The sequence below is a fragment of the Acanthopagrus latus genome, chromosome 13 (assembly GCF_904848185.1).
Source record: "Acanthopagrus latus isolate v.2019 chromosome 13, fAcaLat1.1, whole genome shotgun sequence".
Classification (NCBI taxonomy): domain Eukaryota; kingdom Metazoa; phylum Chordata; class Actinopteri; order Spariformes; family Sparidae; genus Acanthopagrus; species Acanthopagrus latus.
In genome coordinates, this window is record NC_051051.1 from 15,748,319 (window position 1) to 15,767,862 (window position 19,544).

At 41.0% G+C, this 19,544-nt stretch overlaps 1 protein-coding gene across 3 annotated transcripts in view; it reads right to left on the reverse strand.

Moving 5' to 3' along the window:
* arhgap32b (Rho GTPase activating protein 32b) overlaps window positions 1–19,544 on the reverse strand; it is a 115,417-nt gene that overhangs the window by 44,402 nt on the left and 51,471 nt on the right. For all 3 annotated transcript variants that reach the window (XM_037120809.1, XM_037120808.1, XM_037120807.1), the window contains exons 4-5: window positions 18,897–18,991; window positions 18,485–18,569 (exon numbers count right to left, since the gene is read on the reverse strand). In XM_037120809.1, coding sequence (XP_036976704.1) covers window positions 18,485–18,569; window positions 18,897–18,991 — 180 coding nt within the window. The remainder of the gene's footprint in view (window positions 1–18,484; window positions 18,570–18,896; window positions 18,992–19,544) is intronic.

A 19,544-nucleotide genomic window follows, 5' to 3' on the forward strand; every position in this document is an offset into this window, starting at 1 on the left:
TCGCAAGTATTTCTCAGACCAGTGCTTACCTGAACTGTAGAGTATTGTTTACAGCCACATCAAGAAGCTAATTTCTGGTGCTGTATCCATTAGCTTCACTACAGATATCTGGGCTTCAAGCGTCAACCAGGTTAGCATGTTGAGTTTGACTGCACAATGGCTAGATGAGGACTTCATTCTCAAGTGTGCTGTGGGTCTCACACAGCAGACCGAACTCCATCTTCTCTTGAAGGGATGTTTGAGAAACGGAATATCCCCAAGGTGAAAGTGCCCATCTGTAGTGTTGTTTGAGGCAAAATGTTTCTGTCTAAAAACTCTAAAAAAATAATAAATACAGCCGTGCCATATTGGCACTTTTTTCCATAACGTAAGTTGAAGTTGTTCTCTTATTTTGCACAGACAATGTTTACATTTGGAAAGCCATGTTGCATTTATGTATGCATCCAGTGGGATGTCACAATAAAATTAGGCATAATGTGTTAATTCCACAGTAAGATATGTAAAGTTGTTACCTAACAGTTTTGATGTAAAAAGCCTGCATATATCGGTATCGGATGATGTCGGTCTTGGAAATTAAGAGCTGGACAATATTGGAATATCAGATATCAGCAGAAAAGGTCTAGGTCTATCTCTAGTTACATCTCTTCAGGTTCTCTTCAGCTTTAAGTGCTTCTTCCTTGCACATGAGCAGCTGATGGTTTTTTTTAGGATGTATTTAAATATTGTTTGTTGGTAAACTCATTTGAATAACTCCTAGCGGCACAGCTACTGTGTCGGTTGGTTAGTCCATTACAGACTGAAATGTCTCATTAAGTATTGGATGAATTGCCATGAAATTTAGTACGGACACTCTTGGTCCACAGAGGATGAATCCCACTTAAATCTTGATGAGGAATAGTCGCTTGCTCATTCCATCATTACATGGAATACAGTGACTGCAGTTCAGTGGTACCTATCTCCAGGAACTACTCTGGATGATAAGTGTACCTTTGATGCCAATACTGATTTTACATATAAAAAGACAAACCAAATGCTTCTTCTTAAGGAAGAACAAGTTTCAATATTGACAAGTCTCTGGTAAAGGTTTTGTAAAGACCGTGCTACATCAGCACTCACATTTGCTAAATCTGTTCATCTTAATGTGAAAAACAAAAAACCACCTAGACATTTCTGCATTTTTGCCATTTCTATGAAGCCAAGTCCACAGAGACTGTTCAGGTTATCTAAGCGGATTCCCCAGCAGTGAGTTTAATTTGCTTCCATCAGGACGGATGTATTACCTCCCCAAGGTGGCACTAACAGATATTAGGTCATACTTCATCCTGTCTTGCCTTATAATACTTGTCTTATCCAGCCCTTTGTCTGACTGGCTGCAATGTGCATGCCACTTTCTGAACAACAAAAAAGACAAGATATGATGCTATTTATCCCATCACATACTGGCTGCCTTAACAAAATGTTTGAATTCCCTATTCCTTCCTATCTCCGTTTTCTCTAGATGGTTTCTGTGATAAATGACAAACTCAACAGGTTTTATGCATTGCTGTACTTCTCTGTATACATTATTAATGACTGCTGTATGTGACCCAAACATAAAAGCTTTACTCTGCTTCACTCTTGGGCCAGACAGTGTCTCTGTAATACACTTTCCTGTGAACTCTCAAGTGGGAAACATCTCTCTGTGATTTTCTGTGACTAGGCCAGTCTGGTGACAAATGTGTTTGAATTTTGTTTTCAAAAATGTGTCTTTGACTAATTTAAACTACTGACAGACAGCCAGAGGAACGTATCAGTCATTTTTAAATCTTGTAAAACATCAATACATATTAATGTTGAATATTTGAAACGCTTTCAACACTCATTTTTCGCAGTATCAATACATCAGTTTTGGCTGCGTTTTTCGCTCTCCTCTCAGACAGAGTGTTGACAGACTGCTGTACTGCTGTACTGCCCACATAGCCCAACCTCCTCTAGAAATGAATTATATTGCTCTTTTGATAAAATATTAAACATTATGCCCTCAGTGTCAAATCAATTAATAAGAAATTTCTGCTGCCCAGGCAGCTTGGATACGTCATCTGGCCTCATCTTAATCAATTCAGGACCACCAAAAACAGCATATAACACAAATAGGGGAAACCTTTAATGTTGCTGGGAAAGGTAACACAGCAACCATATGGTTTGCATGAAAGAACCCCAAAATGTACAGCAAAATTGGGTAGACAAAAAAGGTATGCAGCGATACCAAGAATGAGGTAGTATTAGACAAAACATCAGAAAACTCAGGATCGAACGCAGAGTTGTTGGGAACAGTATTTCAGATATCTGTCAACACAGAGTTAGCGGTGCCAAGATCCGGCGCAACTTCCAGTGAGCAACAAACATATCAATTATCTCATACAATCCTCTTTTAGCTACTGTATAGCCTGTTCCCTCTGCAGTTCTACATACATGACTCCATTAGAATCGTTCACCACAATCACCCAAGGTTGACATGACTTTATTCATTTTTTCTGCAGATAAACAAAGACCTTGCCAGGGAATTAAACTGATCGATTGAGTTGTTTGCCTCAGTAGTCTACACCTCATTAATTCACACAGTATCCATACAGAGTATCAACTTGTACAGCTGCACTCTTCAGAGAGATTTTGCAGGAAGACACTGGTCACATTATGAGAGCGAAATATGTTGAGGCATAATGAATAGAAAGAATTATTTAAGTCTCAAGTCTTAAACTGTCTACTGTAGATCTGCTGACAGAGTCTTTATAAATTAAAGATGGCACTTACTGAATAAGCGACCTACCAATAAAGCATACTGTAACTGGCACCCAACTGCATAATAACAGAACTGCACAACAGACATTTATCAAACTATTCTGAAGTTAGTACTTGGATACATTATTATGCCAGATACAAAGACTAGAGCCTGCTGGACATGACAACTTCATCATTTCAGCAAGTGCTCCTGCTTTTAGCCAGCAGTTTAACCAAATTACAACTTATGATGAGATCCAGTCACAGTGCCAGATCCTGTGCACCCATACAGAACGGCTTGCAACCAGTCTAGCCCTGTTTTCTGCAATGCATGCAACACACCACATTATAATTTGATTTCCGTCCAACCTGCACTGCACTAGCGTACGTCCCTGTAGCTTAAGAGCAAAGGGGGCTGCAATTATTCTAGTCTAACCACAAGGACCAGCATAATAGTGACAAAGTGAGAAAAGGTTGCCTTTCACGAAATACAATATAAAATATTTTAAATATAGCTACTCTGGATGTATAGGATTCAAGTTCAAACAGTACATTATGGGAACAATGGAAAGATACACATAAAGGAAGGAAAGATCTCTGTGATAATGCAAAAAAACAACACTGCAGTAATAAAGTTAGAGCTTTCTCTATGTCGTCAAGCTGTATATGGTCATGCTGGAAAAAAAATACACAACAATGGGTGGTCTGTGCTTTCCTCTTGTTTACATTGAATAAGCAGGCTCATTTAATTCCCAAAAGCAAGAGAAATCCCAGCCATGGTGGTCATCTACCAAAGAGAGCAAGTTAAAGACTTGCTGCACCTATAGGCGAAGGTGCACTGTACCTCTAACAAAGGTTTCTGCAGATGAAAAACATCCAACAGCCACATTCTGGACACAAGCAATTCTGATGAGTCCTCCAGGCACACAGGGACAAGGGGGGAAGCTTTGCTCCAAAACCGGCAGAGCAGCAGCGGTATAATGAAAGAGTAAGAAAGACACTTTGTACTCACAGCCGGTTAAGTCTCTCCTTCCTTGTTTTAGTTTCTACACTGTCCTTCACTTCATGCCGTGCAGCTTCATGCACACAGTTTGCCCCTCCTTAATCCTCCAACACCTGTCCCCAGTCTCTATTTCTCTGTGCAAGCTTAAAAATGTGCATCCCGTCTCGCAGAGTCCTGTTTGGCTGGTCCAGAAAACAATTCCCCTCGGCAGGACGTAAATGTCAACTCTCCACTTTCTCTCCCAGACAGAGTAAGCTCTCCCAGAGCAGGATTCAGAGTCAGAGGGAGGGAGGCAACAATATTAGCAGCAGCGGCGGTGTTGTTGGAGGATGAGAGGAGGTGGAGATTCCTCAACAGGACAGCTTTCATCTCCTCCATCTTGCCCTCTCTCCCATCTTACCATTGTGATGCCCCATCCTCCTGTTCTCGCCTTCTTTTCTCTTGTTGGTTTCCTTTCTCTGACTGGCGCCCAACAGAACTTTAACACCCAATTTGATGAGCAGCAGTTGATAATGGGAGGGAGCAAATGGATGAAAAACAAAAGAGGCTACTTTCTTTCAGTCTGCTGCCGACCTCTCAGCCTGCTTTCCTTGTCCCTTCACCACATGCTATTCTCTCGCTTTTCCCTCCTCTCTCCTGTCTGACATGCTGGCTCACCCCTCCCCCTTCTCTCCTTCTCTTCCCCCTCTCTGGTTGGTACGTTCCCAGGACAAAGAGATGGGATGGAGAGAGAACAGAAAGAGGCAGAGGAAAAAGAGAGGGCAGGAGGTAACAAAAAAAAGGGGAGGGGGTGCACTTGCACAAGAACAGTTTTCTACTTTCCACATGTGAAGCCCTCTCTCCCGTCATCTTGCACAGTGACATTTCATTCAGAGTGCTCAACTGGGGAATTCTGCAGTTCTTGCAAGAAGAAATGTATAGAATCAAAGCACGTCTTAGCATTGCAGCTGTCAATAACTGATGCATCGCAAGTGCAGTAAATAATGGGAAGCTACTTCAACTCCAGGCGACCAAACCCTGCATCTAAAAATGCTCTACAATAAATAACTGCCCAGTGTGGTAGATCGCAGTCTACCACACTGGCAAAGTAGAAATAGAGTCACCAAAAATACAGCCTAAAAAATAAACGCCTGCTCTCGGGTTGCAGCCAAATACCTCAAACAAAAAAAAAAGGAAGGCAAAGGAAAGAAAAGTGTAGGTTGCATCAGCTGTGATGACTTCATATGTGCCATCCACACATGAGATGGATTAAAAAGACCTATTGCTGGAGAGGAGAGAGGATATCCAAGCAAACAGCCAGCCTCATGGAGGAGGACATGTGGGAGCCAAGAGAGGCCACAAGGATACAGAGCTGCATGGGACCTGCAGTGCTCACAGTCCCTCCCTGTGCTGCATGAAACATGCACTGTATGTGCATGTTGCCCTGTCGGAGAAAAATATATCTTACGACAACAGAAGGAAAATACAAACTAATTTACTTACTATTATTGCTGCAATCATCATTCCTGAAATGACACTGTGATCAAAGCTTCAGAAATGTCCCTCAGACAGAGTCAGCACTGAGCCACACTTTGTGCATCTTGCCTGAAAAAGTAGTGTTCAGGATGAGTGGTACCTCTCAGTTAGCTGGGATGTCTGGTGGACTAGCTACCAGAGCAGAGCGTCAAATCGCTCTTTACTACCAGTCTGCTTATGAATATGAAATGATAATCCAATGATGACCCAGTTCATTCAGTATTCAGCTCTGCTACGGCCATGACAGGTTGGACTGATTTATCACACGCCACGTGTGGGTGAGGGGTCAGATGTCCAGGAAATGCAACCGCAGCCAAAGTTTCAGACTTGAATACTAAAAGCAAAGACCCTCATCAAAAAACAGAATGAAGCAGCACAGCAAATGAGCTGATATAATGTATGACTGTTAGAACACATTCAGCCAAAACTAAACTGTCAACTGTGGATGTAACTGTAGATCATTCAGGGATGCTATAACACTGAAGTCCTAAAATTAGATCCACAATGAACTCCAGTCCAAAATCTTAAGACTCCTGACTTCATCCAGGCATGAATGACTATAAATTACTTCCACTGCACTGATGACTAAGAAGTCATCTTTGGAAGAGATTAAATTAGACATGACGGTTACTAATAACGCACATGGAGCTTACTTGACAAGCAGAGAGTCCAAAACTTTAGAAAATAAGTGAGTGAATGCTAACATCAGCATGATATAAGGCTCATAGTTATAATGCTCACCTTGTTTCTCAAGGTCACTGTTTACCACAGTGAGTTTAGAGTGCTTATGGAGAACATGCCAGCACAAACATAAGTAAAAGGGAGGCAGATGGGAACAGCATTCATCCCGCAGGTATTTGGTCATAAATCAAAGAATCAGAAAAATTCAAACTAAGAAACCGAGACACTCCTAACTGATTTGTATTACTATGAAATCTGGAGCTGAGGAGGGGAAATGACCAATCAGGGGCACAGTGGGAGTATGGGCTGAAAATGGGAAGACTCCGTGGAAAATCAGGAGTGTTGGCAGGCATACAGTATGTATACTGGTCATTTAGGGTGGGCAGGTTGTTCAGGTGGGTGGCCCCAGGTACGTTAGGCCCAGCCACAATGCCGAACATGATGTATGATCCTTTGAATAAAATACAAACATTATCTGAAGCACTTACAATGAGCAGCAGTGCTTCTTGGCCCATAGTGGTCACGCAGTGAGGTCTCTCCCTTCTCTGCTTTAACTGCAACCCAAGAGAGCTGGTCAGGCTAACTTGGCCTCAGACCAAAAACTCAGAGCTATGCTAACTTTTCAAACTGAATGCCAACTATGGCGCACCAAAAGCTATCGGCAAGTTCATGGGCTTTGGCAGATCAGAGGACCTTTGTCTACTGCAACAAAACAACAAATCCACCCAAAAAACGGTTTAAGCTATTCCTGTACTAAAAGAGTCCACTCACAAAACATGATAGGCTCCAGCAGCAGAACCACTCAGTTAAATTAATGTGCTCTAAATTTATGTTTGTCTTTGTAATTTAATCTCCAATGGAAAAACAGACTTCAAACTGTTAGTCTGACCACAAATGTGAGGACTTGGACTCCTATTGCTGAAAGTGATTTATCGCCAATTAGGAATAGGCACTACATAGGTTGAAGTCTCTCATTGATGTCAAAAGGTGTGGATGCAAGTTTGCAGAAAGAATAATGCTGCCTAAAATAATCCCCCATGACACTATTTTCACGCGGCGGTATTTTCAGCAGACTGCAGAACTAGAGGGGTTTGGAGTGCAGGGCTGCCTGCTGGGCTTTGCTGCAGTACTTCAGAGCTAAAGGAGGATGTGTGAAGGGGCTACATGTAAAATCATTGCTAAAGCTATAAAAATGGATCTGTGGGACTGAGGGGTGCAATGGGAATTTAATGCAGAGACAGAATTGCTGCAAGGGAATGAGATCATGACTTGGAGTAGGTTCACAAAACAAATCCCATTATGAGAAAGACTTGTTTAGTGCAGTGTGCATGTACTCACACACTGACAGTACCCACACACACAAAGAAGTTGAAGGAGGGAGCTTACAGAGAATGACCCTCCGATGAGAGAGTACTGAGTGGGGCTACAATGGATTGCTACCATAGTGCTCAGAGTGTATCATCAATATGTGCATCCTGCTAATTCAGGACACTGCTGTTATCCCACCTCACTGTTAGCTGTAGGCCCATTACAATCACACACTAATGTGCTACATAATGTAGAAAAAAGGGCACAATTCACAACCACAGGTCTGATGTATGTGGCGAAGTTACCTTTATCCTTTCAAGACATGTCCGCATTCCACCTTTACAGAATGACTGGAATGCAGAAAATGCCAAAAACATCTCAATGTCAAGAGGATATTGCAATTTTGTCTTTTCGATCTCAACTTCATTTTCAGGAGGCCAGAGAGGGGTAAGGCGTTCCTCACATGCTTGCAGTGCTCCTGGAGTGGAGCAGTTACTCCAGCAGCCAGCTCAGCGGCTAAAATGTTCCCACGTCCTAGGCATTTCCCTGCTGGAGGCCCCCCCAGGTCAGATAGGAGAGGACAGGATGGTTTGTCAAGTGTGACATAGGAAGGGGAAATAAATCAGTCCAGTCGAGTTCCAAATGCCATAACAAGAGAGAGTACATGGAGCAGAAATTGGGCTGGTAATGTTTCTTGCTGACTGGCTGGATGCCAGTTCTGTGGAAAAATCACAAACAGTGAAGGAGACATCAAGATCATTCTGGGAACACGTTTGTACATCTGCAGTACATACCCCATTGACGCATTTGATGAAGATGTTTGAAACACACATACACAGAGAGTTTTTACACTTGCCTCTGACATAAACAGTTGGTGACAAATAATCGGGTGCAAGGCATTTTAAATCAAGTCTAATGGGTGACTGAAAACATTCATCCTCGCTTTTCATGCCAGCTTGAAGTGGATGGAACTCTACTTTAAAAAGGTGATGTAATTCCAGAGTCGTTTGCAAACCTTCCGCTGGCATAAACAGCCGTAGTCATGTCGAATTCTGCTCTGATCAAGAGCCGCTTACCAGCTGGCGGAGAGCACCTAAGATTAATTTTTAACTTTTAACATTAAGATTTATCTTCACTCCCGTACATCAACTTGATTGCAGCAAAGATACTTAAAGGTGACCTTCATCGTCAGGTATTTATGTTCTGCAGTATTGACTGCTGACTGGAGCTGGAGAGCAAATGAACACACACAGACCCTCGGTACATTCTGTTGATTGCGATCTTTTCACTTATATACAGCTGTTTGGGCTGAATACACTTAAGTGAGTCAAGCAAATACATGGGGAACACACCATTAAACACCTTTGCTGATGGGCCAAAAGGTAATATTTAAAAAATGTATTTATATTAAGTTTAATCTCTTTTGCCGACTTCACTCTCTTGACTCTCCATGGAGGTATGGTGACAGGTGACCGAATGAGACACACCATTACATTCTCTGGGTTAAAACATATTTTAATTCATAATTCTTTCATGGTACATCTTTTCAGTATGTTCTCCTATTCAGAATTTTAACTTCAATTATTTTCAGGGGGATGGGGTTCGGGGGTTGCATGTACAGCAAAGCTAGAGGGTGTGGGTTTGAACCTGTCAAACAGATGGGACCTTTCTTTGTCAAGTTTGGGTCTTCTTTGGTGTTGCGTTTTCCTCCCTCTCAAATGCCTGTGTCAGCTGGTTCCAGCACACCCAGGATTGGACAGTATTGGATGTCTGCGACATTTATTCAAATGAAACAATCTTGAAGGTGACTACACTTTTTTTGGCCGAAACTCATATGCAACCTGTGACTGGGGCTTTGTTTTGTTTAAAATGTTCACAAGCCCAGAATTTAAGTTTTTTTGGCATATAGTACAGTAGGCAAATTTTAACGATTTGCATGTACAGTAATTTAAGATTGAATGTAGAACTCATTTCTAAACTGGATTTAATATACCAATGTTCATAACCAAACTGATAATGTGCGACAATTAAACTGGCTCAAATACTAAACAATCTGAATTTTAAGTAATGATGCAATATGCTGACATTGTCACAACTAATTGAGATAGTTTTGGATATTGAATTATATCTTGAGCAACCTGGGTGGATGTTGTTCCACTTTATAATGTGCATTCTGACTCTGAGAACAATCACATGACCATGAGAGAAACAAGGAAAGAGAGGAACGTTATGTGTAATGTGTGTGTAATGTGTGTGTGTCTGAGTGCACTCTGGCTGGTCTTTTGTTTCCTCTAACAAGGGCAGAATGAGTCTATGCGTTACATCATCCACTGCTCACAAAGAGTGGAGAGAGGTTCTCTGAATGACCATGTGTTAGTGGGTTTTGACATCATATCCCTGCAGGCCCTGGCTGACTTTGCTTTGTCCACACTAAATATTATACAGCTAAAACCTATCTCTTGTTGATCTTTGATTTGGTATATCTAAAGCAAAGTCCTTGTGTAAAAATGCAGATTACTGTCATGAATATTATGTGGATCTGAATGTCAGTCACCCCTGTGCCTTTAAAAGATTGCCTGGGTGGGTGCTGCCGTCAGTATGGTGCTGTAGTTGATGGATTGGGTCCCACTGGGGGAGGGAATTCATCTCTATGCGTCTCTCCAGGTCCTTTGTCAGTAAAAGGGGCGAGTGGGCAGTAGGAGCATATTGTGTCATGATGCTCAACTCGCAGGGCGGATGCAGATAGGCAAGTGATGGATGCAAGGATGGGTGGGTGGATGGATGGATAGGTAAGAGCAGCGACAAAATGATGAGCAGATCCCATCCCCCTCCAGACGGTTTCTGTCACGTCACAGACTGAAGGTAGAAGCAGCTGAGACACATCAGCAGTACAGCAACACGCAGTGAGTTGGCCTCGGGAACGGTGTGTCAATCTTTATCACACGCATGGACGCACACATACATACAACCTACTGCTCTCATTCAACACACACTAAAATCACCGCCCTTTTCCAACTGCACTGAGATGAGAGAGGGGGCTCCCCTTCACAGCTGTTAAACTCTGATTGATCGACCGTGAGTATTGTTCAAGAGGGGATACACCACCCTGCTCTCTTTGTTTCTCTCTCACACACACACACAATGTCTCAGACTACTTATCACACACCGGTTTATTATTAATCTACATCTGAGAACACCCGTACCTGAAAAACTGCATGATGCACTTGTGTCTGGCAGCTAAATACTTCTATTCATATCATATTCTTTTGTCCATAATATTTCCTGTGTACACAGCCATTAAATGTCTGGCCTCTGGCTGTCTGTATGGGAACAGAGACCTTCTGTGTTGAAGGGATGTCTACAGTATCTGGCTGTGACCTTAGTAGCACATCGGAAGCCATGAAAACAAACAGATTGAAGGAAAATTGAAGATGCAATATGGTCATAAAGGATATGGATATGGGGCTGATGACACTCTCTATACTGGTTGAGCAAGAGGGTTTTCAGGAATTTCATCTGAAAAGTAGGACTGTAACTGATGATTATGTAATTTTTGATCTGTTTAATGTTAAAAAATGTGCAACTATGCCAATCACATACTGTCAGAGAACAAGGTGGTGTCTTCGAGTTGCTTATTTTGAGTTGCTTTGACTGCAAAGTTCAATACCCTAAAACATTTCATTCACAATTAGAATGGTACTAAGTAAAGTGCAAACCTCTGCCAAGGCCCAACAGCACCCTTTACTTCAATCAAGCCTAATACAATATCAAACTTGATAGCCCTGTATCCCTTTAAATTCTTAACCACTTACAACTGCTTAACCATAGTATTATTTAAAGGATCAGAAATGTGACGTTACTATGAACGCTTGGCCATAACAAGCCAGTTATCCCTGTGGTAACTCTTCTGAAACCTCCTGCTTAAAACGTAAAAACTCGGCAGGATCATGAGGCCCCGCTGAAAAAAAATAAAATCTCCTTGTCCGCTAAAATCTATGAAAACAACTACTGTTAATTTTGAACGTTTAACTGCTAAACACAGGAGGTTTCCCACTGCTATCAGAAGTCCTAAATTATACTCATGGAAGTTGCATACTGAATCAAGATTGGCTCCAAACTAGTTGTGATGTGACAAAATTCTGCTTGTGTGCACATGTGTTGATTTAAAGTGAGCACAGAGTGGAGTTCCCCTTTAACAATCCTAGAATAACTTTAAATGCTGAAAATCACTGCAAGCCAAACAGTAGTTTGACAGTTTTCTGAAAGCAGCAGCTCCTGTGGTTTTGAACTCTCCATTAATAGTAAAAAGTGTAAGAGCCGGAACCTCAGTGTGCGACAAGGCGGGACAAAATGCTAGGCTGTAGTTAAACCATATGGAGGAGCAGGGCCCAGTGGGGTAGTACTGTAAAGTCAATAAAGTTGTTTTCCTCCTGTCTGGATGCAGACTGTATCATAGGAACTGTCCTGCAGGGCTGGGAGAGGGCTGAGGGGAACAGAATGGAAAGGAAGGAAGCTGGAGTCCATTCAAGAGAGACATCATGGAGGGCAGAAGCCACAGACAGCAACATGTCAAACTGTCCGATGGATGACAGTAAATACACTATGCACTATGAACTGAAATACTCAAGTTGTTGTGAATAAGTGAGGTTTTTAAGAAAGTGGCTCCTTTATTAGATACACATGCTTGTTAAGGCAAACAGCCACATTTCAACAACAAACTGCACGGCTGCAACTCAATATAAACAGCATGTGGACAGGGTCAACAAGTCCTTTTGTTACACTAGACGTAAGAATGTGTTATCTAAAATGATAAATTGTTGGACTGTTTTGTTGCCAGACACAGCGGTCCCATCGTATTCTAAATACTTGCCCTCCGGCGATTTCTATACGAAATACAGACTAGAAAAAGATCCATTAATAAAACATGGAGCCCACAGCGGTTCTTAACCAAAACACCTTGTCAATGTGCCAGGTCAGAGGAGAAAGGCCAGAGGCATTCCAGCTACAAATAACAACTTGGATCAGCAGTGCTGTGCAGAAAGGTGATGGTACAGCAAATGCTACTTTCAGGAAAAAATGGATGATTGAAGAGTAGAAAACAATCTTCAGAAATTAGAACAAGCGGCAACAATCTGTGGTTTGGATAGTTAATCCAGCTATGTGTCTGTGTAGCAGTTTGGGGGTGTTATCTTGGTGCATGCACGGATTTTCAATGCCACCCTGTACCTAAGCTTCGTCACTGACCATCATATCATGTCCCTTCACGGTCTGTCTACCTTTTCCAAAAGGATGCTTCTGGCAGAATTATGTGATATGGCACAAAGTGTTTATCCTCTTAAGAAAGACGTGGAAATGCAACAGTGAATTCAATTCAATGAAGTTGCTTCTACACTCTCCGGATTCCAACCCAAGGAAGCACATTCAGGATGGGGAAGAGGAGTGAAGATCTATAAAGTCAAATCCTATGAGCCATAACTGGAAACAGTCCTTGAAGGATGTTTAGATCCGTGCTCACTCAAAGGATCAAAGGTGTCTGATGATCAACACTAAAAGATCAGCTATAACCTCTTAATAAAATGTAATACCTATCAAAGCTCTCCTGCAAAAGTGACTCTGACTTTCAATTGATTCCCAAATAGATGCACAAAATCATAGTTTTCATAGATGGTGTAGATCGATGGAGCAATTGAGAGATCATAAGGTAGTGTAGATCAGTATAGATCAATAGATACATAGCTCTGCAAGCTGCAGAGTAAGTCTGTCAGCAGAGAGTCATCAAACAAGAGTCAATAGTTTTTGAAAATGAATCAATGTTAAAATCTAATATTATCCAGTCAATCATACATTTTAAGCACATACATAAACTCCATACATTGATGTCACACCTGAGGTTCTTTTTCCTTTGAACATTTGTCACTAAATATATTTCACTTGATAACAAAGAATGACAGCAGCTGGTACAGAAATGTGGAACTGTTTGCTGGGATTTCTATTCAGCTGTATCATCAACAGAAGAAACTGTTTGTGAAGGCAACTTGAAAACTAGCTTGTCCCCCAGAGGCACAAACGGGAGCTTCCATATTCTTACACTGTTCTGGCAGCCTGATAATTGTGCATGATGGCACAGTTTTATTATCACATTGTTTTATTCTTTGAAGAGGCCTTATCCATAGTGGTGGAGCTGGAGGTGTAAGATGGAAACTAACCCTAACCCTAGGGGCCAAACACATTTTTTTTGTTATTAAATAACTCATGTAACAGACCTCAAATTGTCTTTGCTGATTAAAAATTTGATATGGAAATGTATATGTAAAAGTAAGCAACTTAGTGTCTCAAGCAATGTCAAAGCAAGTAGGTAAATAAAAAGTTATATCCAATTCAAGCATTCTGGCAAGGTTCAGTATGCCATGTCTACAGTCTACGCTAGCACCTCTCTGAGGTTATAACAAGGCACAGCAGTGCTTACAATGATAATACTAACTTACTGACATTTAGCAAGCATAATATCACCATATCAAGTTTAGTGTATTAGCATACTAACATTTACCGATTAGCACAAAGCACAGACAAGTCTGATGGGCCTGTCATTAGTTTTGCAGATATTCTGGTCATAAAACAAAAAACAGAACATAGTGGATAATGGAGCAAGAGGAGAAGTCAGTGGATTGCCAAAGCAGGATTCATTCACTGAGGCCGAAGAATATATTATATTTATATATATATATATATATATATATATATATATATATATATATATATATATATATATATATATATATATATATATATATATATATATATATATATATATATATATATATATAAATATATAAAAACTCATAGCAATCCAACAGGTGTTGAGATATCTCGGGCTAAATCAGGGTGGTGACATTAGATACACATTACATCAAAAGCCAAAACATATATATCCAGGTCTGAGAGAATATTCATGAAATAAGGAGATTTCAGAACTAAAAGACTTCCACTAGAAACGAGTTCAAGCTAAAATGTGATTCTGACCCCTGGCACCATGTGGCAAGATTAAAACCATGACCAAACTTTCTGTATAGGTCTGTATCTGAATTTTTTGAGACACATAGCCCAAATACGTGCAATATTGCCTCTCCCTACTCACCTCACATGAACCTTCATTATACTGTGTACTGATCACATTCCTACAAATACACACAGCGCTAATGTTAACTGTGAGTGATCTAAGTAACTGTGTTGACTCATTCACAGTGAGTGCACATAGGCCATTTTAAAATGTAATTTGCAGACACTTTGCCTCAATCACCATAGTATAAACATGTCTGTTCAACTGGGGGCTGAACTCCAGTCAGATTTAGAAACATTCTCTGCTGAGTCAAAGCATCAAAATATGTAGTTTGTCACAAGCACACAACTACAGATACATTTACAAATGATGATGTCAATGTCCAGACCTGACTTACGAATTAAAAAAACATGCATCCAGTAACTTAAGGTGCTGCCAGTCACCTCTCTACATCAACAACAGATGTAGATATGACAGTTGCACATCACAGAACATTGATGATATTCATACCGAGCTGAAAGACCCATCTCAAATCCAGAGTCCAGGCTCACTGTGATGGTCCATTTGTCAGATGACATTAATAAAAGTTTGTTTCAGGGTTCACACACCTTCTTAAACATCCAATGACATTTTAATGACATTCCAGACTCTATCAGCTCAATTTAAAGTACCCAACATGGCATAGTTCAAGCCATGAATTGAGGTTACAATCATCACTTTTTCAAGGCATGTGGCCAAAAAAAATGGCAACATTTTTGTTGTAACTTATTATTTTGGAGTAAATACTGTTCCCCATAAACCTTGCTTTGACTATGCTATTCGGTCTGCAAACCAGCCGGAATTTTCCTGTGAAAACGAAGGACGTATACAGCGCAAAAGAAAGCAAATCTGTTATTGTGCAACCAAAACAGAGAGAAGCATTCACTCCATTGAGAGTGATGTTTTTTTTCCCCTCAAATTAACACATTTTCCGGATTTCATGGACCCATGGGATTCTATCCATCATTAGCAACACCTTAGTTGCGTAACTAGGTGAACGCTTAAAAAACTTAAAAGGAGCCAGATTGAGTTAATGACACACAAACAATATATCAAAATCTAATGATTTCAACATTTTCTTAAGAGCACTGTGCAGCACAACAACTGAAAGTAAATTCCTCTTTGGCTAAAACAACTGGCCGGTTACCAGACAATTATTATGTGAAATACCAGTGTCTTAGGAAAAAAAGTGCCACGCAAGTGCTGCTCAGAATGCTGGCACACTCCTCTTTGGCCTTCTGTGACTATGAGATCCAAACGTTTCCACAACAAAACCTCTCATGACTCAAATTCTCCTTTGGCAAGGCTTTTTATTATGGAAATGAAATAATATGTCTTCCAGCAGAAGGCCTTACGCCAGCCTGAGCTCAGGTCCTAACCCTGCCTCAGTCCAATACACTGTACATTAAATCGGTCAGGCTTGATGCGCAATACGCAACCACTGGTAGGTTTCTAACACAACATATTGCTCAACTGTACCAGGTGAACTTTAACAGTAACTGGTGCAGACAGATGAAAATACTACAGATGGTATTCCAGTGAATATGTCCATATTTGTATGCGTCGTCAACTGTCTGAATGTGAGGAAAACACGCAACTCCACAACCTTTATGCATGTATTATGCAGTAAAAATTGATTTGTTGTAATGCTCTCTGAATGCTTAACTGAGTGAACATAAATTTGTATTTTTATCATGTCCGAATCATTTGGGCAAAAGTAAACAGAATATTTGTGACCAATTCATTAAACAGGCAAACATATTTCGATGAAGCAAGATTACTCATAAATTATACTGATTGACACAGGGAACAAATACAGATGAATTATTCCCTGAACAAACAAAGAAGACGTGAGTTTTGGCTCGGGGTTGTGTTCACTGAAAAAGAGGCAGGAGCCGCGCTGAATGCTGAAAGCATAGACTAGCGAAACAAAAAGGCTGGGACTCTTGAAAGCAGTGAAAGCCACAAAGGGTAAGACAGTCATGCTGCTGCGTGCCAGTATTACCAGCCATCTCACACAGCTGGGATAACAAAAGGAGAACCGATCTACTGACTACAGACAATTCAATTCATTTTAGCTCAAGAGTTTCCCTTATGCAGTGAATTAATAGATACATTCTGTGGTGTAACCTGAGATGCATCAAAAAATTATCTGCAGGTGAAGTAGTTATAAGTTTTAAATGGAACTCTCTCAGTCCGCCTTGCCAACAGAAATGTGTAAGAAATTTAGCTGACTGCTGACCCCTACTGGTTTCTTAACATAGTGACACAGTGTAAATGGTAGATGGGTCTTAGTGTATGCACAATCTTTCTGATGAAATGCAAAAATTCTGCGGGACAATTCAAACTCTTACAGTAAGAGTCACAGTGGAGCATAATTTGATTCGCCATTCTCTGCGCATCTTTGGGGAAAGCTCAAGGAAAACAATTAATGTCAAACAACTAAACCATTCTATGTTTACACCCCACAAAGCAAAGTCAACAGCACTCTAAATCCTAAAATCTATTTTAATCCCCTCTGAAGGAATATTCTCGCAATGTAGTATTGCACTCACAGATGGCTCGTATGGCACATACAGGCAAAAATTCTGGTCAAAATCAAAGCAGATATGACTTTACCAGGGTTATCATTTCAAACTTATGAGAGCTCCTTCCAGAGCCACAGGAGAAATAGTACAACTGTTTTCACAGGCTCAATGCTTCTCATGCGAAATTAACTTAAAAGGTATAATTTGTAAGAAAAGGCTAGAATTTAAAAGGTAGCTCCAAAACTACCACTAACTGCTGCTGACTTAGCCGTTAGCAAATAGCTAAGATAGCCATGGACCTACATGGCTCTATAAGCTGACAGGAGTCTGTCCGCACAGCAACCTGACAGAGGGAGACAACGCACTTAACAGGGAACATGGAGCTGCACCAAACTGAGACTGAACACAGCCTCTGATACGATGAAGGTCAGTTTTGAAGGCAGGGTATGTGACCCAAGGGATAAGAGGACACCGCACGTGGGAAAAGGAGAGAGGTGGAGCAGCAGAGGAACGTGAGAGAGTCTGACATCAGCAGCGGTAAAAGCGGCGTGTAGAGCAAGAATATTTTCCCATCTTATCAATGAAAATTCTGGCATATCTTACAAAATGCTGATATAATGTGTAAAATTGGTGTCCCCATTAACTGTTGTAATCCTTGCTGATTCTAAGGTACAATACTACCATTAATCAGTTCACTTAATCTTTACAGTCAGATACAGACAAACAGCCTTGACAGAGTCTGCTACCAAGAATATAAAAGGTGTACCAAAATGCGCCAGTCTGACATTCAAGCTCTTCACAGCTGATATTTTGAAGGTAAGGAGAAAAGATAAAGAGACACAAAAAAATCTATGAAAGAGGAGCTGATGCAAAAAAGAATAGAATCTGTGAGAAAACTGCACCAAAGAGCTGCTGGTAAATGTGGCGTGAAAAAGATTAAGTGTGAAGGGGGACTGAGGTTGTGACTCCACAGCTAAGCGTCCGCTGACGGTTAAAGCCAGGGAGGAACTTTGATGGCAGAATGCAATTTTAACTATATTAATTACATTCACCTCAAATAAGGCGCCAGCAGCTACTTGTTTAATTGGCAGGTAGACAAGTTGCAGTTAGATCTACAAGTAACATTAACCTGTTCTCCACAGAAAACCTCAGAGGTGAGTGAAGCTGGAGTGAATCAGGTCACGCTGGATTGGGTATTCAAAAAAATATCACACAAATGCAAATCAACAACCAGTCCCGTGATATCAACAGCGAAAAGGATGAATTCTCCTTGATGTCAATTGGAAGAGACATGCGAGTCATACTTGTGTCTTTATGAACATCATATTTCCATTTCTAACCCAACACTGCAGGGGGAATAACTGGAGAAAACATAAGTCTCTGAAAAAATACTGAAGTTCAAAGCTTCGCCTGCGCCATGATTGACATCCATGGTGCTGTAATCTTATACAGACAGTTCCACCAAACATTTAAAACCACAAGGTTGAAGCAAACATACTCCTCTGAGGGCGATCAGCCCAGCCTCAGCCCCATCAGTGGGAAATATGTGATTAGATTTGGCATTAATATTGGGAAAGAAAGATTTAAGGTATCTACCTGAATTGTGCCAAAGTCCACATTTTCATAGTGGAAGTGAGCACACTCTGCCAGTTTTGGGAAGTGGCCCTTGGTGAAGCAAAGTCTGAAAAAAATAACACACACACACACAGTTTGGTTGACACTTCATCCTCTGCTCACGATAACACCTCTGAGTTTGTGTGTGTGTGTGTGTGTGACTAGTTTAAGGAGAGAGCACAGTGCAAACAGAGGGAGTGAAAGAAGGAGGAAGACACAGAAATAGACTGAGGGAATGAAAGGAACTCAAGCAGGAAACAGAGGCGATAAACAGTCAGTTAGAGCGATAAATAGAGATGAACATAGGGATGGAGGGATGTGAGAGAGGTGGAGGAGACAGGCAGAGGCAGGTGTGTGTGCGAGTGTGTTTGTGCAAGATTGTGTGTCTACTCACTTCTTGACATTCTTGACCTTCATGCTGGCCGTGCTGCTGCTGCAGGAGCGCATGAGAGGCTCCGTCCTCAGCTCAGGGATCTCTGCACTCCTAGCCTAAACACACAAACACACACGAACATCAGCCAACCAGCAGATATCACCTCTGCCACTGTTTCACCACAGCATTTAAATAGCCAACTGGCTTTTAACTTAAAATAGATTCAAGTCAGTTGGTTATAAACATCGCTGATTGCTCAGGGAAAGATCAAATGTCTGTCTTGGCGTTTAGTGAGAAGGCTTTTGAAGAGGATGATAACGTTCGAGCGTGAAGTGTTGACGTGGTGCAGTTTAACTGATTTATATCAACTCTAACTTTATAACTTTATTCAGGCAAGCCAGTGTGTGAATTTCATGAACAACCTGTGTGAATCAATCAAGAGTGGTAAATCACTTAAGCTATTTGACTCTAAATTCATTAGGACAGCATCCTACTAATGCTTCTATGCATCAAACTGTTGTTTTACAGTATATTCAAACTGTTTTGATGACCCTTCACCTGCGTGTGGAAGTTAAACACTGAATACTTAAAGGCGCAGTGAAATCCAAAATATTTTTTTTCAAAAGGAACAAATTCCTCTATTCTCTCTTCCCTTACAATTGTGTGATG